Raw genomic sequence first — 24,749 nt, forward strand, 5'->3', positions numbered from 1 at the left:
TCCTAGAAGAGCCTGAGGGAAAAACCAAGATGGCGGCATAGGTTAAAGCTGGAGTTTGCTGCCTCGAACAACCACTTCAAAAATACAACTAAAAGATGGAACGGACATCATCCAGAACCACAGGAAGGCTGGCTGAGTGGAAGTTCTACAACTAGGAGGAAACGAGAATCAGAGGAGGCGCAGGGCTGAAGTAAAATACTAAGGTGCGGAGTGCGCACAGCACGGGCTGGTGGCTGAGGGTGCGGTTGACTGTTTCAATCCTGAGGGAGCCTCAGACTCTGAGCTCCAGATCTGGGCAAGTCTCTAGGGACCCAGACTCAAACGGGAGAAGCAGGACTGTCTGGTTTGGTCCCTCCGAGGTTTGCAGCGGTTGCTGGGACAGAGAGGCAGAGCCCCTGGGGATGGACTGAGAGCAGCCATAACTGCTCCCTCCTCCGCCCTGTTGATCCCATGGGACCCGCCCCGCCCAAGCCCTGCACAGAGCCATTTGCTGGATAGCCTCAGGCAAAGGCTAGATTAGCACCTCCCTAGAGGACAGAAGTTCTCCCACTGCAAACACAGCTGATTCTCACAGCCAGTTGGCCTGGAGGTCAAGCAGTAATTACCTACAACAATCAAGGCTTGACTACAACAAGACTGCTCACAGAGACCACAAGGGGGTGCACCAAGAGTGTCTACCTCAGGTAATTGGGACACTTAACACGGAAAGCCACTCTATCGACACAGCGAAGCATAAAAAAATGCCAAGACAAAGAAACAGGCCACAAAGGACAGAACCGGAGGAAAGCAGGCTACTGGATATAGAATTCAAAACCACACTTTTGAGGTCTCTCAAGAGGCTTCTAGAGTCTGTTGATAAACTTGATGAGATGTACAGGAAATCTAATGAGACCCTCGATGGTGTGATAAAGTACCAACTAGAAAGTAAGTATACACTGACTGAAATAAAGAATATTATACAGACTCCCAACAGCAGACCAGAGGAGCGCAAGAATCAAGTCAAAGATTTGAAATGCAAGGAAGCAAAAAACACCCAACCGGAAAAGCAAAATGAAAAAAGAATCCGAAAGTGTGAAGATAGTGTAAGGAGCCTCTGGGACAGCTACAAGCGTACCAACATCAGAATTATAGGGGTGCCAGAAGATGAGAGAGAGCAAGATATTGAAAACCTATTTGAAGAAATAATGACAGAAAACTTCCCCTACTTGCTGAAAGAAATAGACTTACAAGTCCAGGAAGCGCAGAGAACCCCAAACAAAAGGAATCCAAAGAGGACCACACCAAGACACATCATAATTAAAATGCCAAGAGCAAAAGACAAAGAGAGAATCTTAAAAGCAGCAAGAGAAAGAAACTCAGTTACCTACAAGGGAATACCCATATGACTGTCAGCTGATTTCTCAACAGAAACTTTGCAGGCCAGAAGGGAGTGGCAAGAAATATTCAAAGTGATGAATACCAAGAACCTACAACCAAGAGTACTTTATCCAGCAAAGCTATCATTCAGAATTGAAGGTCAGATAAAGAGCTTCACAGATAAGGAAAAGCTAAAGGAGTTAATCACCACCAAACCAGTATTATATGAAATGCTGAAAGGTATCCTTTAAGAAGAGGAGGAAGAAGAAAAAGGTAAAGATACAAATTATGAACAACAAATACACATCTATCAACAAGTGAATATAAAAATCAAGTGAATAAATAATCTGATGAAAAGAATAAACTGGTGAATATAATAGAATCAGGGGCATAGAAAGGGAGTGGACTGACTATTCTCGGGGAGCGGGGGGGGAAGAGATGTGGGGGGTGCGGGAAGAGACTGGACAAAAATCGTACACCTATGGATGAGGACAGTGGTGGGGGGCAGAGGGTGGGGTGGGAACCGGGTGGAGGGGAGTTATGGGGGGAAAAAAGAGGAACAAATGTAATAATCTGAACAATAAAGATTTAATTATTAAAAATAAAATAAAATAAAAAAAATACAGATTCCTGGTAGTCGCCCCAAATTTAACGAGGGATTTGTCCTTTATATAATTTTCCCGATTGAATCTTTTTCACATTAAGATTTAAGATTCACTGAATTAGATGATTGAGTGAAAGGACTTGCTGAATATCTTACTAATAGGATTCCTCTCTTGCCTCCAACATTATTACAATATAAAGTATATGAATTCATTTACTTTTCTGAGTATCACATACTGGAATACTTTGCTTATTTGAAGTTTAATAGATCTTCTAGACATTGTATTAGGGTACCATGGATACAAAACAAACAGCACAGAATATTAGGGATATATGAGAATGAGTAGTTATTTAGATCACATCTTTATCATTATCAATGACGGTTAGCTCATGTGAGTGAGCTAGGAGTCAAATGAACTAGCCTAGACTTACCCAGGCAGCTATCAGCTGCAGGTTGTTTTCCTTTTACTTCCTCTCATCCTCCTTGAACCAGAAGGATAGTTGGGGCATGCCATTCTCCTAGAATTGACACAGGCACAAGAAGACTAGCCCAACCACACAAGCAATAGCAAGTTTTTGCTGGTGTCACATCAACTAATTTCCAATTGGCCAAAGCAAGTCACATGGCTGAGCCCAAAGCCAAAGAGTGAGGAAGTATATTCCATTCACCATGAAGCTAAAGCTAGTTAAGCAGCCCAGTCTAATACCATGAGTGTAGAGAAATATACTTCTGGCATGCAGGTACTAGGGAGAAAATGAGTATTTAACAAGACTGAAAATCATAATTTACTTTAATAAAATTAGAGTAGATCTCTGCTAAGCTGGAGCTAAATGGATATATGAGAGAGACATGGGAAGTGGTCTTCCAACCACCACCAATTGCCTCAAATGTTACTACTAAGTCTATGCCTTTCAATTAAGTCTCTGTGATATGTAGGAATCTCTGGTATAACTCAAGCTTCCCAGAAAAGAGGCAATGAATTTTGAACAAAGCAATAAGTGTTCAGCTTTCTTGTTCAAATAAGAAAACATAATAGGGGACTATCTTAGTAGCACATGCCTAAGTTATACGGGTCAAATATAAAGCAGCAACCAAGAAAACAGAAAGGAAGGAAAGAAAGCCAGAGATACCATGAAAAAAGAATCCAGAGAACTTGACTACTGATTGAATGATGTGAAACAAAACAAATGGGAAGAAGTTTAGGTTCTAGGGCAGCGGTTCTCAACCTTCCTGACGCCGCAACCCTTTAATACGGCTCCTCATGTTGTGGGGACCCCCAATTTCATTGTCACAAATTGAACATAATTAAAGCATAGCGATTAATCACAAAAACAATATGTAATTATATATGTGTTTTCCGATGGTCTTAGGTGACCCCTGTGAAAGGGTCATTCGACCCCCATAGGGGTCATGACCCACAGGTTGAGAACCGCTGTTCTAGAGGATATTGAAATGAAAGTGACTCACAGAATATTGGAAATGTGAGAAGAGAGCTCAGCCAAAAAGTGTGTGTGAGAGAGAGAGAGAGAGAGAGAGAGAGAGAAAGAGAGAGAGAAGAAGAAGAAGAAGAAGAAGAAGAAGAAGAAGAAGAAGAAGAAGAAGCAGGAGGAGGAGGAGGAGGAGGTCTTGGATATAGAAATAATGATGAAAGTTGAGAAAGGTGATGAGGTCACCTAAGGAAAGCACTGAGGAAAAGTAAAGAAAGCAATTACAGACAAGCTCTTGAAGAGTTCCTGCATTTAAGGAAGAGCTAGGAAGGGAAACAAAGAGAGAGAAAACCTGAATTAAGTTTCCTTGTCCCAGATAAGTTAACTAGACAATAAATAATAGATAACAGGTCCCACCATTTGATCTAGAGAAGGTAGCAGAAATATGACACTATATCCCTATGTTGTGATTTTTTTTTGTCAAACCATTTACCAGCAATTATTGCTCTTTTTCTACATAGAAAGCACCTTCCTGAATCCAATAAAAATAAATAACAGCAAATTGATGCCATATAAATATCAAAAGTAAAATACATACTAAGTGAAATATTAATATATACAGTAGAGTAAAAAGCAGATTAAAATAAGAAAGACAAAGAGAAATCACTCGAAATAGGCAAACATTATAAATAGGAAAATCATAGAAGAGCACACAAATAGGAAGAGCAGTTACATGTCACATATAGAGAAATGTAAATTAAAGTAAGTTTCAACCATTTCTCATTCACCAAATTGGCATATACACCTGCCACTGGGAACTCAGATAAAAAGTATATACTCAGACTTTACTGGTGAAAATTTGAATATTTTGTAAATATCAATCAAATTTTAAAATTTTTATGTCTTTTGATCCAACAATTTCATAGAAATAAAAAGGTATTAGTAATAGCCTCACACTAGAAACAAAGTAAATTCTGAGCAACAGGGGAATGTCTGGATAAACTGGAGTGTGTCCATGTCATAGAATATAATGAAGACATTAAAAAGAGTTAAGAGGGTTTTCATAAGTGAAAAAAGATTTAGAAAAATGCATACAATATGATTTTGGTCAGTAAAATAAACTATAGCCTTAAGTATGTACTTTCATATGCATAGATAAGCAAGAGGAAGAGCATAGAAGAATTTTAAAGGTTTTACAACAAAAACATAGTATTTATATAATCAAAAATGGTTTTTTTTCACTGTGAAAATGTTTAACGTGGTATACAAATTTGAAAAATGCCTCTCCTCAGATATTTACAGTCTCCTACATTACACAAGTGAAAATAGACTCTCCACAAATGAAAGCCACTTCTCTGTGAAATCAGGACAGACTAATCCAGGTTTAATTTATAAGTAATTAAATAATATTATAACGACCAAATGGTCTAAATAAAACTTTAACCATTTGACATTCTTTTTGATGATTAAACACATTTGTAAACATTGGAACTAGGAAATTATATAAAAAGTATTTTATGGCAATATTTTAAATATAGAAACTGTGAACAGGAACATGAATAATTAACATCCAGAACAAAAAAATAATCATCCTGGCATACTTTTTATTTTATTCCTTTTTGTTATTTTGTAATCATTTTCATTTTTTTTTATTGCTGAATGTTATATTCCAATTTTAGGAAATCATTTATAAAAATTTGCAAGTAATCAATTCTATTATTTATTTTTATAACCTCTCAGAAAAAGGAATTACAAAGAAGTGAGGTTGTAGCAAGGAGAATTCTAGCACATGCCAAAGTACATTCCTATCTGACTCCTGAAATGAGGAAGTCAGCAAGAACTGCATTATAATAGTGATACCAAACTGAGAAGGGAATCACCAGAACCATTACTCCTAAAAGATCATTATTGTCACAACCATCAAACAAGAAGCACCAAACTAAGCATGGCTTCACCATACCAACCAAAGCAGGTTTAGTGGTTGAATTCTTTCTCCACAATTGGAAGAAAGGACGTAAAATGACTAACATTTTAAAACCTGTAGATGAGTTGCTTTATAGATAATACGTATTTTCCTATTATTATAAACTGAATGTGCAACCCCAAAATTCTTATGTTGAAACTTTAATCCTCAATGTTCTAATGTTAGGAAGTAGGGCCTTTGGGAAGTAACTAGGTTTAGATAAGGTCATGAGGTGGAATGACCATGATGAAATTAGTGCCATTATAAAAAGAGAAAGGGCCCAGCTGGCATGGCTCAGTGGTTGAGCATCGACCTATGAACCAAGAGGTCACAGTTTCATTCCCTGTCAGGGCACATGCCTGAGTTGCCGGTTCGATCCCCAGTGTGGGGAGTGAAAGAGGCAGCTGACTAATGATTCTCTCTCATAATTAATGTTTCTATCTCTCTCTCCTTCTCCCTTCCTCTCTTAAAACAATAAAAATATATATTTTTTAAAACAGAAAGAGAGAAAGGGATGCCAGAGATTCCTCTCACCAACCTGTGATGATACAAGGATAAGATGACCCCTTTCAAGCCAGAAAGAAAGCCCTCACTAAGAACGGAATCTGCCAGCACTTTGATCTTGAGCTTCCCAGCCCCTAGGATTGTGAGAAATACATGTCTGTTGTTTAAGCCACAGACATGTTATGGCAGTCCAAGCTGACTGAAATGCTAGAAGCATTGGTGAAATAAAGCTGTATTTTTAATTTCAATGTGTTTGTCTTCAGAAACTGTTACCAATAATAAGTTCTTGGATGTAATCTGACAGCTACCAGTTTTTAAAATTCATTCTATGCAGCACTAACAGACCGGGCCCCACAAAGGAGCCTGCATACTCTAGTTATCATTCTGTTTTATCTTCATTTCAACAATAAGAATAGTGCCCCTTTTTAATATTTAAACATTTGCTCTGATTAAACAGTCCACTTCTGCTGACTCATAACAGACACTGGCCTGGTGATGTTTATTAACTTTCCTGTGAACATACTGTTTACAGCAGGTGTCTGATTAACATAACTGGTCACTGAAAGCTCATTGCTGGCCACATAAGAGTGTTGCATTGGCTGGCAGAAGTTCCAGCTTCTTTACAACCTCATGTATTTGAATCCTAGTCAGGCTGAATCTCCTCCTAACTTTCCCTCTTGTTGGATGACTCATACTTGGCTGGCTACACAAGTGTGTCCTAAGTTTAGCAGATCCTTGTAGAAAACTATTTTAATATGCCTGAATATATATGGCCTCAGCTCTTTTCACCTTAAAAACCTTAGAAACAACATGCAAATGAAATAAATACCAGAGCCACAAGATGTCCTTTGTGCAGCCTGGAAAAGATGATGCTGGTATGACACCAGGGGCCTGGCCATCCTCAATACCTGTAAAGTGACACATTTGCAATCGGTCCAGAAGGGATGCCTCATGCTTGTTATTCACATTCCCCCACAAACTGAACAGAACACTCATGAACAAGAAATCATTGCCTGGGCAATACTTCAGGATCTCCACAGGCTCTCCTGGAGAAGAGCTTTGGAAAGTTCTGAAGGGTAACTTTCTTGGCCCCAAGACAAGAGACAAGGCAACTGAATAATGTGTTTTTAATCATCTCTAGGATGACTATATGGGAATATGTTACCTTTTTCATTTTTTCCTACTCCATTAATTTTAGAGGAAAGTAGGGAAGATTTTCCTTTCATATCTCTGGCGTGTGTCACAGTCACGTGGCTGGTGACACCATCCTTCCTTGGTCCTATGTAAGATTCAGTTCTATGAACTGGATCACAGCAGTGAACAAGTAAGATGAGATCCCTGACCTATTGAAATCAGCAGGGAAGTTAAGGAGATAGACAATAAACATACAAATACATGTGTGATATAAAATCAGACAGACATGTGGAATGAAGGGAAATAAATATGGGAGACAAGGGAGTATAGAGGGCAGAGGACAGTGAGAGAGAGTGAGGTCTTTCAGAGAAAACATCAGGAAAGGACTTTCTGAGCAAATGGTATTTGATGTCGGTCAGACTCTTACAAACTGATCCATGAAATAAGAAAACTCTAAATAGAAGAAATAGCAAATTCAAGGAATTTCATGGATTCAAAAAGGAAAGTCATCAACCTAACTGAAGTAGCGGAAGCAAGAGGGAGAGGGGTCTAAAGTGAGGCAGGAAGGTAGAAATGTATCATTGCCAATATTAAAGGTTACTCTGCATGTGATAGGAAGGAAGATAGATTTCATTTTTAAACATTTCAGACATATAAAAAAGAAACAAGAAGAAAAATGAACATCTGTGTACCCAATGCTCAAGTTAACAAACATTACAAGAGAATTAAATCTCCTTCATTTAACAGCAACAAAAGAAATAGACCCTTAGAAATAAGTCTTTTAAGCAAGATGAGTAAGTTCTAGAGATCTGCTGTACAACACTGTGCCTACAGTAGACAACACTGTGCTGTACAGGTAAACATTTGTTAATAGGTAGATCTCATGGTAAGTGTTCTAACTATAATAACATAAAATAAAATAAAGAAGAAATATGTTTAAGAAAAATGTATAAGATCTTTAGGGGGAAATTAAGAAAATATTAAAATATAAAAGATGTAAACACAAAGTTTATAATATAAAATATATAAAAACTTAGATAAGCCATGGATAAGTAGAAAGATTTCATATAAAAAGTCAATTATCTACAAATTATTTTTATGTTAATTGCATTTTTAATGGAACTAGAATGACTAATACAGACATTTATACAGAAATGAAAAAGGTCCAAGAACATCCAGGGCAAACAAAAGTGGTGGACCTTTTCCTGACAGGTGTAACTCATTGCAAAGCTTTATACAAATTGGAGTATTGGTGAAGGGATATACTAAGAGATTAAAAAATAGAAATGAGCCCAGCTGGTGTGGCTCAGTGATTGAGCATAGAGCTATGAACCAGCACGTCACAGTTTTATTCCTGGTCAGGGCACATGCCCAGGTGTGGGATCAATCTTCAGTGTGAGGTGTGCAGGAGGCAGCCAATCAATGATTCTCTCTCATCATTGATGTTTGTCTCTTCCTCACTGAAATCAAGAAAAAGTATATTTTAAAAATATATAAATGAAAATTCAGAAACAGAACCAGATTTATAAAGACATTTTTTTCCTAAAAAGAACAGCATTTCAAATTTTGTATCTACCACTATTATATCCTTTACCTTTTTCTCTACTTCTTCCACTCTGGACCTAAAACCCTGTATGAAGCTCAGATTCAGCTATGATGGGGAATTCTTCCTTTACACAAAAACCTCATCATTTCACCAGAGTTCCCACAAGTTGCACCTGGGCTACACACAGCAACATTTCTGATGGTCAGGGTGTTAACATGAAGGTTTGAAGGTTTTAGCTTTGCACTTGGTTTTTAGTAATGCTAGTTTCTTGCCCAGCACCAATTTTAGCCTTCCCTCTGAGACTAACTGGGATTCCCATAATGCATAATACAGCTGATCTTCCCTAGGTGGGGGCAAAATGGTCATCGTTATTCAGAATTTGCTGTATTCCTTTACCACTTATGCCTTTATGCTTTTACTGCATATATATGTACTCTTAAACAATATAAAATATCATGGTCAATACCTAAAAATTTTACATAAATTATGTGTCCTTTTCCATTTTTTTCTTTAGTGATTATTTTAAAAACAATATGTATCCATGTTGATACATGTAGCATTGGCTCACAACCTGAGTAATGTTTATAATATAATTCACTGATACTTTTTATAACCTGAAGTTATGCAGAATGTGTCTTTTAAAAGGATAAACATATGGGAGGTAAGGAAGTAGACATGGCAAATAACATTTTGAGGAGTTGCTTATAAAGGAAAACAAATAAATAAAATGTTAATGAAAGAAGGAAAAACTAAAAGATTACGTAACATCTAGGGAGGTGTCTAGAAGAAGGAAAATATCACAGCATACTCATATGCTCTTAGGAAACAGATCAGTTGAGAAGAAATAAACAATAAAGGAGAGACAGGAAATAATCAAGTGTAAAGAAAATAAAGACAGCAATAAAATCCTTGTTGAGGTCAGAGAGAATGGGGTACTGTGGTCAAGAAGGGATCGCGGGGAAAACTGACCCATCCCTAGAGGAAGAAAAGCAGGTTGAGAGTGTAGATGCTGGGAGGCTGATAGATTGAGAGACAGGAAGATATTGGAGTCTGTTCTAATTGTATCTGCTGCATCAATTTCATTAGAGAGAGGAGAAAGACAGGTGTTTAAAGTTTGAGGAAGGCCAAGACCATGTGGAATATAATCTGAGAGAGGAGAGGTTTCAATTAACTCAAAAACTGGAATAAAATTTGGGTCCTCCTGATATTTGTGAGCAGAAAATGAAAGTAAAATAAGTGAGCATGATGTGTTTTTCTCCAGCCATGCCATGTTCCTGTGCTTGAACGAGACAGAAAGTTGGCTCTATCAGGCTCAGCCTCTAGGAAAATAAGTCTGAGGAGGGTAAGGAAGCTAAAAAAATGTATGCAGGGGTCCGTGTAGTGACGGGTTATGAACACTGGGTAAAGTTAACGGATTGAGTGTCCCCATGGGGTTACAGATTTATCGAAGAAGGGGAACTAGGAAAAATGAGCCACAAAGAGGTGATGAGGTGGTCAGAGATTAAGAGGCTTCAAAGAAAGCTGTTGGGAGCTTGCAGTTAACAGCAATGACAAAACCTAGTTATAACCAAGGAAGTCAGTCGCTGTAAGAATACGATCCTTAGAAATGAGGGCTGAAACTGACTTTAAGTCCTTTGGGAATTTTCACTTCACTGTTGGAATTAACAGGACTCCAGGTGAAGTGAAATGCCAGAAACACACACACACACACACACACACACACACACACACACAGAGCTCTTTAATGCTATGTTTATGAAGTTGGAATAAATGTACTATAACCTAAAAGTTTGCATTTCATAAGAATTTCTGATGAAATATTTTGTTTCTTTTATTTATCAGAGAGTTGAATAACCAAGTTTTTCTCACCAGGGAGTTTATATTCCTGATATCATAATAATTTAATCATATAAAACAAAGACCTGCTGGTGGGGCTCTGAATGCTAGGAATACTGGGTGTGTAATCTCAAGAAACAACTATCTAACAAAAGGAGCCTAAAGCCTCGCTCTCTAACAGACTTATGAAAGTAATTATACCTTTATTGAAGTGACACCATTCTCAAACCCCTGCTATTTCTTAAAGATGGTTCTTTTTCTCCTTAAAGAAAACAGATAGGCATTAGAAGAATAGCTCGTGTTAAGTAATATTACAAGATTTAATCAGGTTCTCTGTGCAGCTTATACAACAATGATACAAATATTTCAACCCAAATAGTAAAAGACTCAAAGGTTTGAAGAACAACAACAACCCAGAATAGCTGATTAGAGTAGCTCACTAATTGGAGTAACAACTCTCAAGATTTTAGGAGGACAGGATAGAGGGGAAAGTCTTTCACAGGCCACGATCGTTCCCAGAACACATCATTAGCATAGGCCTTCCCAGGCTTTGCACAGCCATGGCTTGGGTGCAAGATAGCATTAACAGAGTTGCATAATGTAAGACGAGACAAAATGTCAAGAACCATCTTTTAAAAAAGTGTTAGGAGAGAAAGCAAGCAGAATTATAGGAGCAGCTGCTCGGATTAGGTGGCTGAAGCAAGTTGATGACAGACATATCTTTCAGGATTGCTCTTTGCCCCTAGGGTTTGATCTCTAGTCTATTCAGGGGTATGAAAGCTCTAGGGAAAGTGTTTAAATAGCTCCTCCTGACACAAAACTGACTTACATCCAAAATCTAATTTGCATTGTGCATTTGGAAACATCCATTTCCAATAGGCAGATGACAGGTGAATAAGGGACTCAAAACAAGAAGAATCCCATAGGGAAAAGCAACCACAGATCTCAATGAATGATCTGGCATCTTTTAGTTCTGCAATTTTAGTAACATCTTGCCCTCTCCAGTTACCCACCAGCAGACACAGATTTTCCACTATACAGTGTTAACTACAGCCCTGAAAACTCTAATTGCTTTGCCCACAGTCTTTCTTTTATTAGCTAGTTCAGTGGTCAGTAAACTGCGGCTCGGAAAACTGTGGCTCGCGAGCCACATGCGGCTCTTTCGCCCCTCGAGTGTGGCTCTTCCACAAAATACCGACTTCTGCGCATGGGCCATGAAGTTTCAATCGCACTGTACATGTGCACCTGCATGTGGAACTAGCTGGAGGTTCAGTCTGAGTTGGCACAACAACCAGCCAGCCAGAAATTTAATAGGCAGAGTTTGGAAGTGAGAAGGTCATAGATGAGCCTAATAACCGTTATGCACATCCCAAGTACACTGGGAAACAACGGGGAATGGACAGGAAAGACCCAAGAGTGCTGGTGGAACGTAAAATAAGAGGCAGGCATAAAACTGACCATTGAATGCGCTTTCCGACCCACACATGTACATATGCAGAGGGGAGAAACCTTAAGGGCTCAAGGTGTTTCCCTAAATGCTATGTGCAGTCATAGGCTGGCAAGTATGTCATACTAATCAGAGATGACCTTTGGAGAAGCCATTGTCTAAAATGCCTAGTATTCAACAATTTAAAAAAATGAATCATTCAAATAAACAGAAAAGTGTGACCGATACTCGGGGAAAAATAGCAGTCAATAAAAACTGACTCTGAAATGACTCAGATGTCATATTTATCAGGAAAAGACCTCAAAGATGTTATTATAAATAGGTTTAAATAATTTAAATAAAAATTAAAGAAAAACATGACAACTACTCAAAAATAGAATTATCAAGAGAAATAGAATCTATTAAAAAGTAACTAAATGGATTCTAGAGATGAAAAAGACAACCACAAAATGAAAAATTTACAAGATGGGCTCAGTAATAGATTTGAGAAGGCTGAAGGAGGAAACATTGAAACCTGAAGACAGATCAAAAAGAGAGAACTCATGGACATGGACAACAGTGTGGTGATTGTGGGGGTGGGGGCATAGTGGAAGAAGGCATAGAGGAGATAAATGGTGATGAAAAAAATAAAATTAAAAATAAAGTATAAAAAATTATATAAGTAATAAAAGAAAAAAAATAGCCTGCTTAAAAAAAAGAAGAGAAAACATATTAAACAGCCTTTAAGGCCTCTAGGATAACATTAACTGTATTAATATAAGTTTAGCCCTGGCTGGTTTTACTCGGTGGATAGAGCATCGGCCTGCAGACTGAAGGGTCCTTGATTTGATTCTGGTCAAGGGCATGTACCTGGGGTGCAGGCTCCCGGCCCTGGTCAGGGGTATGCGGGAGGCAACCAATCAATGTGCCTCTCTCTCACATTGGTGTTTCTCTCTGTCTCCCCCTCTCTCTTTTACTCTAAAAATCAATGGAAAAATTATTCTAGGATGAGGATTAAAAATAAATAGATAAATATAAGTTTAATAGGAATTCTAGAAGAAGAGAGAAAAAGTGTGCAAAAATGACTGACTGAAAATTTGCCAAATTTGATGAAAAACATTAATCTACAGATCCAAAATCCTCAATGACCACAAAGTACGATAAATCCGAAGTGATCCATGACCCACACTCACTTGTGTAAGCCAGTCAGTCTGTGGTATTTGTTAGGGCAGCCCAAGCAAGCATATACTAGGAAATAACTATGTTAACAGGTGATACTGCAGCTGAAGTGGACACTTCACATGCCATGTCATTATATAAAGTCCCCCATCTTACTTAGCCACAATCATAAAAACAAGAGAATGAAAGCCAAATGGACTGAAATTAAATGTTGGAAGATGAAAGCTAGAAATAAAACTTAGCTCCAGTGAATTCATGGACTGAGATTTGTAGCATCATCATAAATATAGATGGTGACCACATTTTTATTACATAAAAAAGGAAAACAGATTATCAGAGACTTTCTGCAAATGTTAATGGTTGCACTAAGAGATCCTTAGAAGACCTGGCTACCTGTTCTGATTGGCTCCTAATCAGTTGCCTCATGTCATTCTTGAACATCAAATTGCCAGTGTTTTTCATTTCTTCTTTTGTGTCTAGTGTGTATTTTCAAAATTTTTACAGTAAAAAGGTGTTAATTTTTTATTAGAAGTTATTGAAAATAAGACTTTTGTAATAGGTTACCTCTAATACTTCACTCTTTACCATTAGAATTTTCCAATGTGTCATATTTCTTTTTTTTTGGGGGGGGGGGGAATTTTTATTTCTTAAAGTATTAAAAAGAATATTACATATGTCTCCTTCCCCCCCTCCCCCCGACATTCCCCCGGCCCCTACCCCCCCCCCCATGTCTTGTGTCCATTGGTTAATCTTATATGCATGCATATAAGTACTTCGGTTGATCTCTTAATTCCCCCCCCCCAAACCCTCCCCAGGCTTCCCACTGTAGTTTGACAGTCTGTTCAATGTTGCTCTGCCACTGCATCTACCCCTGTTCATCAGTCTATACTGGTCCCCATTATCTGTCCCAACCTCACAGGAGCAGTCCCAACCTCACCGGGGCCGTCTCAGCCTCACTGGGGCTGTTTCAACCTCACCAGGGCCGTCCCTACCTCACCGGGGCCGTTCTGACCTCACTGGGGCCGTCCTGACCTCACCAGGGCAGTTTCAACCTCACCAGGGTCATCCCAACCTCACCGGGGCTGTTTCAACCTCACTGGGGCCGTCCCTACCTCACCGGGGCTGTTTCAACCTCACCGGGGCCATCCCGACCTCCCTGGGGCCGATTCAGCCTCACCGGGGCTGTCTCGACCTCACTGGGGCCGTTTCAACCTCACTGGGGCTGTCCCTACCTCACCGGGGCAGTTTCAACCTCACCGGGGCCGTTTCAACCTCACCGGGGCCATCCTGACCTCACTGGAGCCGTCCCGACCTCACCGGGGCCGATTCAACCTCTCTGGGGCCGTCTCGACCTCACCGGGGCCGTTTCAGCCTCACCAGGGTCGTCCCAACCTCACTGGGGCAGTTTCAACCTCACCAGGGCCGTCCCTACCTCATTGGGGCTGTCCTGACTTCACTGGGGAAGTTTCAGCCTCACCGGGGCCGTCCCAACCTCACCGGGGCTGTCCCGACCTCACTGGGGCCGTCCCGACCTCACCGGGGCCGATTCAACCTCTCCGGGGCCGTCTCGACCTATACCCTAGAATACTATCTTTTTAAAATCCTCTTTAATCCCTTATCTGCATAATTAAAATTTTATTGTTAGAGTACCTGTTCATATTTTTAAAATTAAGGGAACATCATGATATGCTTCCCATATAATAACATAAAGCTACATCATGAGAAAGCAGCAGAAAATGCAGTGTTGTCTGTGGTAAAAAAGCTGTTCTCCCAAGAGCAGGAGGCCCAAATATAGTAGGGATGCCACTAACTAGTCAGAGAGTCTAAAATAATTCACATTCCATCTCAGGCCAGTTTCTTCATCCTATATAATAAAAGCCTAATATGTTAAGTGTCCAGTCGTCCAGTAGTTCATTCAATCAATCAAAGCGTAATATGCTAATGATATGCTAAGGCCGCTCAACCACTCGCTATGACATGCACTGACCACCAGGGGGCAGTCGATCGGTTGACCAGTTGCTATGATGTGCACTGACCACTAGGAGCAGATGCTCTGACTGATAGGTTAGCTTGCTGCTAGGATCCAGCTGATCAGGACTGAGCGAGATGGGCAGGACATGCCCTGGAGCCCTCCCTTGATCCCTCCCTGGCTGGCCAACCATCCCTCCCCAGCCACGATTGTGCACCTGTGGGGTCCCTCAACCTGGCCTGTGCCCTCTCACAATCCAGGACCCCTCGGGGGATGTAGGAGAGCCAGTTTCAGCCCGATCCTGTAGGCCAAGCTGAGGGACCCCACTGGTGCACAAATTCATGCACCGGGCTTCTAGTATCTATATAGTACATCAGGTACTTTCTGTGTTTTTTAAGTTTTGTGGGTTTTGTGTGTGTGTGTGTGTGTGTGAGTTTTGTTTTGTTTTGTTTTTGTCTAGGGCTGCACAGTGAAAACAGACTTCTCTTCATGATTGTTTTCTGTTCGCTCTAACTCAGAAAATAAACTAGAGGTTCTATTTACATGTTGCAAAATTAGAACAAAAATGTGTTATTTTCCATACTTTCAGATATGCTATTCTATTGTATCAGTTTCATTCACTGAGATTTAAATGAGTATCAAGTAAAAATGCTCATGTTTGCATAACCTCCAACTTTTAAGATCAGCCTTTACATGCAGCCTAAAGTTGTTTCATTCTTCCTCAAGAAGATTTTCAGATGAAAATCATGTCCCCAGTCACAAATTCTTTTTTGTTACCATAGTGATAAGAATAAAGAATTTTTAAAAGGCTAAAAATATCTGAACACATACAGGCAGTTTTAGAAATTTGACCTACTTGGTGTCATACACTGAAGAAGTTAATCAATTGAATTAACTACATATGCATTAGATGAAATATTCTACTGAATGAAAAAATGCATAGGTTGCACATCCAGAACTATTATCATAATCAAAGAAGCCATTATGAATGGAGATGACTGACAATCTAAAATGCATAAAATCAGATTCTCTTAAAAATGGAATATATTCCAGAAGCAAGTAAAAAACTCATTAATTTAACTCCATTTTCCATAATGCTTTTCCTTTTTATTATTTAGAATATTGTCATTTTAAATTAAGTTTCTTATGTACCAAAATAATTTTTCTAACTGGATGGAGCAACAAAATTGGACATATATTTAAAATTATGTTAGAGTGAATCCTTTCTATAAAGCAAAGCTTCCCAAATTTAGGCATTATAATAAAACAATATGATTTTAAACTAAGTTTTCTTTTGAAAAATTTAGTTTTTATGAGCAATTTAATTGACTCAATCATTCACAGAAAACCTACTATAGTTCAAGGCATTAAGCTAGTTACAAAATATCAGGAGTACTTGCTGTCAAAAATGCTATAATCATTCATTTTTCATAACATTGACTTTTAAAATGTCTCCCAAAGTGAAATGGAAAGAGTACTGAACTTCACTTGAAGAGACCAGGAAAAAGTTCCAGCTCTATTAATGAGCTTATAAAAGTCTCTTTCTAAGTCTCAGTTCTCTCATTTGTAAAAATGAGCATAAATGAATGAGTGTATCTACTCCTCTAGAAGACAGGTCATTATGATAGTAAAAAGAGATGATATGGGTAGAAATCAATAGATGACATTTAATAAATAACCTCTATAAAAGTGAGTCATTATAGCTCAGCCTATGTGACTTAGTGGTTAAGCATCAACCCATGAACCAGGAAATTGTGGTTTAATTCCTGGTCAAGGTACATGTTGGGTGTAGGCTTCATCCCTAGCAGGGTGTGTGCTGGAGGCAGCTGATCCATAATCCTTTCTCATCTTTGATGTCTCTATCTCCCTCGCCCTCTTCCTTCCTCTCTATGTAATCAATAAAAATATATTTTTTAAAAAATGAGTCATTATATAATTAGGTTCAATATTTTAAAATAATTATTAAAATTTATTTTTATAATTAGGTATAGTTAAAATTATTTAAGAATAACAGTAGCAAAGATTTATTGAGCACTTATAATAAAAAACACATTTCCCATGAGTTATTTCATTTAAACCACCCAACAGTCCAATGATTTAGTATTACCTTCCTTTTATAGTTGAGCAAAATAAGGCATATTAAAGATAAATTATTCAAAGACATACAACTAGTAAATGGTGGAACCAGTAATTAAACCCAGGCAAGCTAATTCCAGAGCCATGCTCCAGATCTTAGCCTTTATGATATACTCCAAAATAACCAGTATAGAAAATATCTCTATAAAACTTAATTTTAAAAGAAAAGCTTATTTTTCAATTACTAACAATAATCCGTATGTTTCTGAAATGCCTAATTAATTCAATTTTGCTGTATTTAATTTTTTCATTTTATTATTATCTCTATATATAAAAGCCTAAGTGACCATTATGACCGGCCGACCAGTCACTATGACGTGCACTGACCACCAGGGGGCAGGCGCTCAACATCGGAGCTGCCAACTGCCCAAGGCCCCTGACCCCCCCTCATCCCCCCCACCAGCCAACTTCCCAGGGTCCTTCCCCCCAGCTGCTGGCCCCCCATAGGCCTTGATCGGCAGCCAGGCCAAAGAACCCCACCCATGCATGAATTCATGCACTGGGCCTCTAGTTTATTATAAAATGGAAATAGTTTAAATATACAACAGTAAATACATTATAGATGATCCATATGACAGATTATTATAAGGCATTTATGGCTTGGAAACTTATGAGTATTTCTAAGTAAAAAGAAGAGATTTTCAAATACATAGAAAATAATCTCAATTTTCATAAAACAACATCTTATGCACAGAAAAATAATGGATAGACTTCAAATGTCACTAATTGCTATTTCTTAGCAATTTTATGTATTTCCGTATCACAAATTTTCTATAATAAATATGAAATGTCTTTTTTTGTGTGCTATCAGCTTTATTTAGTAGTCAAGTAGAATGCAGGCAGGTTTGTACAATAGTATTTTGGGTTATGGTAAAAGGAAAAAAATCAATTTTATTGTAATTTTTAAAATAGGAATTAGCTTAGCATTACAGTGTCTTTTTTAAATTGTTTTATTGCTTAAAGTATTACAAAGAATATTACATATGTCTCCTTTTTTCTTTCTCCCTTTGACCTTCCCCTAGCCTCCCATACCCCCCAGTGTTTTGTGTCCATTGGTTATGCTTATATGCATGCATACAAGTCCTTCAGTTGATCTCTTACCCACCCCCCCAAAAAACCTCCCTGGCCTTCCTGCTGTAGTTTGACAGTCTGTTCAATGTTGCTCTGCCTCTGTATCTATTTTTGTTCATCAGTTTACAATGGTCTTAATTATCCACAAATGAGTGAGATCATGTGGTATTTTTTCTTTCATTGACTGGCTTATTTCACTTAGCATAATGCTCTCCAGTTCCATCCATGCTGTTGCAAATGGTAAGAATTCCTTATTTTTTACAGCAGCATAGTATTCCATCATGTAGATGTACCAGTTTTCTAATCCATTCATCTGCTAATGGGCACTTAGGCTGTTTCCAGATCTTAGCTATGATAAATTGTGCTGCTATGAGCATAGGGGTGCATATATCCTTTCTGATTGGTGGTTCTGGTTTCTTGGGATATAGTCACAGAAGTGGGATCACTGGGTCAAAGGGGAGTTCCATTTTTAACTTTTGAGGAAACTCCATACTGTCTTCCATAGTGGCTGCACCAGTCTGCCTTCCCACTAGCAGTGCACGAGTGTTCCTTTTTTTCCACATCCTCACCAGCACTTTGTTGATTTGTTGGTGATAGCCATTCTGACAGGTGTGAGATGGTACCTCATTGTTGTTTTGAACATGCAATGTCTTTATCACCAAGAAACAAATTACTTGAACAAACCACTGAAGCACAAAGTGATTGGATGCTTCTGCTCATCTGTGAACAAATGTTCATTAAGAGTCTAAAAAAGCATTCTACATACCAGGGATACAGCATTACCAGGGTTCATGTCCCAGAATCAAGAAGGGTTCAGGAATCTGGAAAAGGCTGTGCGCAGATGACATAGAAATCCAGAGACTAATAAAGAGTCGGAAGACGAGTTATAATTTTGAAAGGCATTGGGGGTCAGAGGAGCTTCAGCTAAAGGAACTGAAGAGAGTCCCTCCTTGTCTAGGACCCTTGCTTTTATTCACACAATTTGTCCTAAGGCAAGGTGGAGATAATACACTTCAAAGGGAAAGGTTTCAAAGGGTACAGAAGCATTGTCAGTTTGGGGAATAGCCTACGGCTGTTCAGGTGTTTGGCCAGTAGGAGGCAATAACATGTAGATTAAGATGCCCTTTAACTGTCTGGCAGCCACAATCAGTTTCCTATTCAGGTTTGGGGAAATGCCTTTAGCCATTCCCAACAGGTGACTACATCTGTGACTCAACCCTGTTGAGTCCCCAAGTTTCATCAACCTTTTGATTGAAACTCTTGAAATTATGACATGCTGGAATTGGTCTACGGCACAGCACTGCAAAGCAAAGTCCATAGGCAAAGCATTAGGCAAATTTACATTAAGAACCAATGAAAGAAGAGAACTTCAACCGTATAATGAGTCCTCAACCTTGTCACTCTGACCTGAATCACACCTTCCTACTAGCATGTGAGCCCTATTCTTCCATTTAAAAAATCCTGATACGTGTGTTTACCTTTTTTCCCCTCAATTAAATTGTGGCTACATCCATGCATCCTCTCTAACTGTGGTAGCAAGCCATAACATTAGTATGAACATAGAAAGAAAAGTTGAGAAGTATCTCAAGGAGTTAAGGAAAATTCATAGAGTTTTTCACATCTCAATAACAATTTATACCCCATTATTAGTGTTTACTAGTAGAGAAGAAATGTCACTCCACTTAAATAGTCTCATACAACACTATCTTTTCATTTATTTATTTCCTAACTATAAAATTCTATTACATTGAACCATTATCCTATATAATAAAAGGCTAATATGCAAATAGACTGAAAGATGGAAAAATAGAATAACCAGTCGCTATGACATGCGCTGACCGCCAGGGGGCATGTGCAGAATATGGCGGGCATCAGCCGCGGCAGGATAGTGGAGCAGGTGAGTGGGGGCACCAGACCAAGGTAGGGCACCAGTTGCTGTCATCAGTGCAAGCTTCTGGTGGATGCTGAAAATTCTTTGCTCCCGCACACCGTGGTCCCGCCCGGTGCTTGCACCTGCTGCCAGTGCCGGCCCCACTCGCACCAGGTGCTGGCGTCAGAGCTGCCACTCACACCCACTGCCAGCATCAACACTGCTCGAACCTGCAGCTGCCGCTGGAGCCGCCGCTCATACCCACTGCTGTGCCCATCGCCAGTCCCAATCACTCTGCGCCATCAGCGGGTGCAAGCAGGGCTGGTACCATTAGTGTGTGGGAGCAGTGGCAGCCTGAGCAGGGCTGCTGGCAGAGAGGGAGCCGGCAGACAGGGGACTGGTGGCCATGGTGGGAGGGGCCGGGTGAGGGTGCGGAGGATGGGCAGAGACCTGTCCCTGTGCCTACCGCAGCCTCACAGCCCACAGTTCCTTTCAAGGTGCATGAATTTGTGCACTGGGCCCCTAGTATTACTATAAAAAACTACTATTTTGAAACCGTTTACAATGTTTAAGCATTTATGTTCATTGGTACCAAATATAACTATCTATGAGAAAGCTTATTAGCATCAGTCTTTAAAATACGGTGGTTTAAAATACACTCTGATGTAGCTTTATAGCATAAAATACATTAAAAGCTTAAAGAGCAAAAATCACCTCTTCCACCCACCCAAGAAAGTTCATTGTATGAACTTCTTTTAAACTTTAAATATGTTTATTCACATATATTAAAATCAGACAAAAAAATAAGTTTGAGGAAAAGGACTTATACGACAAGTTTAATAAAAGAGAGGAACGGAAGGAAAGAACAAGGGAGGAAATAGACAAGAAGGAAAAAGAGAAAAGAAAAGGAAAAGAGGGGGTGGGGGTTGGGGGGGGGGGAATGGAGAAACTACTTGCCTCTATGAACCAGGTCCCAAGCCTGATCAATTTGCTTCACTGTTGGGTAATGACCACAGTCATTGAAGAACTTAAGGAGCTCACTTCTTTCTAATCCATGCCAATCTTGTCTCTTAGCAAACATTGTTTCATAGTCTAAAGGGGAGGGGCGGGGAAGGGAGGAGATTAAAGAAAATACTTTCTTTCAAAATAATATATCAAGTACAAACCACCTAAAAGTTTCATCTGGATTTGAAGCAAATTTAACCCAGTTTTATTTTTATGTTTAGTGCTAAGCCTCCATACTCAGTGTAGCACGGTGTCAACCTCCTATGGACGGTTAGAAGGAAGATAAATTCGGATTTGCTTCCCCAAAGAGAACACTGGTGTCCTTTGGCCTGGTTTACATGACAGTTGTCTACAGACCCTACACACATGAATGCTCAAACTATATCATAAGACAAAGCTTCTAGGTCAGGATTTCTGGGGGGCCTGACTTCTGCTGACTCATTTCAGTATTCATTGCTTATTAGTTCCCCTGATTTTTTTCACCTCTTTTTTACTTCTACACATTCTAATTACTTGAATTTCTGATTCTACTTTGAACTGATATTCTACTTCTGATTTGGCCCCTAAATGGAATGATGTACACTTTTTTGCTGACTTCCTGAATTCGTATTTCCTAATTTTAGGTACTTGGCTATTGCTGATTCATGGCTACCACAGAAAACCACTCAGGTGGGCCTTCCCTCATCTATCTCCCATACATGGCATGATTCAGGGGTTAGATAATGACTAAGAGAATTGACACATACATTTTGTGAGTGTAGTTTTCCATAAACATTTTTTCTTTTTGAAATGGTGATATTGAGATTCTATTCTTAAGTTTATGGATTAGCCCCATGAAGCTGATTGTTAACTAGCATTTACAGGATGATGGGTTTTGACTCAATGTAGGTTTAGCTCTGAAAAATGCACTCTGGATGTTTGGATGACAAAAGTACCAGAGAGGTTTCTAACAAAAGTTAATGGGTCACCTTGGCATTCAACATATGGACTTCAACTTTCTGTTCACTCATTCATTCATTTGAGGTGGACAGTCATGAGACATTGACAAATCCAAGAAGTATTTAGTGATTGACTAAATATGAGTAGCTATTCCAGATCCTGAAGCACAGCAGCAAGTTCATATTTAGTGTATCTATGACTTTTTCTCTCATTTCAAATAAGCAAACTAGAGCAGTTGCTAATGGTGCCTCCATCCATATAGCCTTGTGCCTTACATTTCTGTGCACATAGACCTGACTTTTCATTGCCAGCATCTGTATTTCATTGCCTAAAGGCTCCTTCTGGCTGCTGGACTCCACTCTGCCCACCTGAGGAGCAAGTCAGAAGTTCCAGGAAATTGAGGCCCACACTGGAGCAGCCCTCAACCACTGACTGGGGTAGTTAATGGATAAAGACCCAGCGGTGAGGCAAGTTGGCTACACTGTTCTCTAGAGGAATTAAGCTTCAGTTGCCCACATGATAATCTGCTTGATAAAACACTCTTTTTTTACTTCTATCCCTTCCCTGTTTCACTTCCCCATTCTACTAAAAGTATTTCCTGGGATCCACTCACAAATAAGTTAGTTGTTAGTTCAAATTCTTGTCTCAGGGTCTGATTCTAGAGAAAGCCAAACTAACACAAAGAAAATCACTTTTTATTTTTATATTAAAGTAAATATATTTCTCCTTAAGGTACATACGCCTTTATTAGTTTTTCCTTGAATTGATCCATTTTACATGTCTCACGCTAGATCAGACTGATACACATATTAACATTATCGTTTTAACTCTATTAAGAGGGAAATTATGTCTTTAACCTGTAATTAGGCCCCCAAAACAAACATTTGGCAACATACTATCAGAATTAATATTCTACATAGATTAAATTAGGGTCCATATAAAACTTAAATCATGACAATTAATGAAATGTTCTGGTCATTAAAAGATAATTAAAAGGTGCATGGCTATGTGTCAGATATCAAATATCAACCTAATTAGCAAACAAACTATGGAAAGAATGGAGAATTTTCTAAAGACCATGAAGACAAATAACAACTTAAAAATTCTATAGACTCTTGAGTTACTTTAGACCTCAATGCAAATGGATGCCTTAGTTGGTAATTCTTAAAATCATTCCTTCAGCTTTCTTGTATTGCTCAGATCCTATGCTGGACAGAGCACCCTTGATCTCAACTTGACTTCTTGACATCCTTTCCTCATGCCAAGCTATCCTCAAAAAAATCCTCCAGGGTGATGTGTTCAGATATAAATTGCACCCCAGTCCTCGGTCCACAACTCTCTACTGGCTTCCCAACTCAGTCAAGGTAAAATCCAGTGGTCTATAAAGCCTGATGCAACCTGTGTCCCTCCTCCCATCTCAGTTTGCTCTGCTCTGGCTCACAAACTCTATCCAGTACATTAGTCTCCTGGCTTCTTCCCACAGTAACTGCATCCAGCTTCCAGTCTTTATCTTTGCTTCTCCCTCTGCCTGAAACATCCTTCCTCCCTCACTTTCTTTAAGACTTTTACCCACATTCTCAGCTAGAAACTACCAGAGTCCAGACTGGAAAACAGAACCACATTTGTTTTTTGTGTGTAGTCTATTTTCTCAAACTGAAAAGGTTATTTTTAGATGCAGAATTAGTGTAATCTGCAGTTATAAGCCAAGGAGGAGAAATCATGGAAAGAAAGTAAAACTAAGAAAAATGAGCAAAACTCTATAAAATTAAAAATGAATTTAGTGACAAAGTTTGGGGGAATGAAGGTAAGACAGAGTAAAAATAGTGGGGGCATTTAGATAAGGAATGTGTGATTTTGAAGTCAGTAGCTAAACATAAAGTGAGTGGGGAAAAACGGTGGCCAGTGTAATAATTATAAGGTGCTAGTACATATTTTAATAAAGTTTAATATATCTGTACATTCATACTAGATTATTGGATATAAAATTATTATCCATAAAAAAGAATTATTCAGAAACATCTTAATTACTTACATTTTTTTCTATCCATCCATTCTTCTAGCTCTGCATAGTTTATAATTTGTCTTGTCCTCCAAAGACAAAGTCGATGTTTAACACGGTAAATTTGTCTGCGATACATGTTTATAACTGCTCTCAAAGTTGGCCCATGATACAAAGCCTATAAAATAACAACAATAACAGTAAAGCTCCTTATATATTCTGCTACTTATATTTGAGTTTGTCCCTTTCATTTCACTAAGTTTCTTAGCTTATGGACGCATTTATTGTTTCATGCCTACGTTGGTTAAATACATGTGTTATACAGTGAGGTGATCGCTGAAGTTCAGAGAATTTCATTGAGTTTGTTATCATATACTTGTACTTCCCCACAGAATAGAGATTTCAGTGATGGATACTTTCATTGGAGCTTCATAGGGTGATGTCCAGATTTCTATAATATGTAGCCTACCCAGTCAGAAAAAGAAAACAAAGTTTTATTAAAGCATTATTCTATAATGAACAGCTTTTACCAAAGCTATACACGCTGGGTCCTCAAATTCTTGTATTTCTTCCTTTTGAAAATTGTATATTCGTGTATTTTACCTAGTTTTCACTGGACTTTTTCAGGTTATTCTTGCTGATTTCTAAAAACTCTATTTTAAAAAAGTAATTCTTTTTAGCATATGTGCAAATTTTCTTTATCTGTCATCTGTGACTATATTTTTCTGCATATTAATTTTCTACACTAATATTTTAAAAAATAAAATATTCATCTATTTTAGGAA

General features: G+C 38.7%; 1 protein-coding gene across 1 annotated transcript in view; it reads right to left on the reverse strand.

Moving 5' to 3' along the window:
- Positions 1-24,749, reverse strand: part of IQCM (IQ motif containing M) — a 259,252-nt gene that overhangs the window by 93,868 nt on the left and 140,635 nt on the right. Inside the window, exons 10-11 of the mRNA XM_070416930.1 lie at positions 23,998-24,142; positions 20,979-21,113 (exon numbers count right to left, since the gene is read on the reverse strand). Of these exons, the coding sequence (XP_070273031.1) occupies positions 20,979-21,113; positions 23,998-24,142 (280 nt within the window). The remainder of the gene's footprint in view (positions 1-20,978; positions 21,114-23,997; positions 24,143-24,749) is intronic.

Source organism: Myotis yumanensis, unplaced genomic scaffold (genome assembly GCF_028538775.1).
Source record: "Myotis yumanensis isolate MYYU_CA2020_CCGP unplaced genomic scaffold, mMyoYum1.0.hap1 SCAF_5, whole genome shotgun sequence".
NCBI lineage: Eukaryota > Metazoa > Chordata > Mammalia > Chiroptera > Vespertilionidae > Myotis > Myotis yumanensis.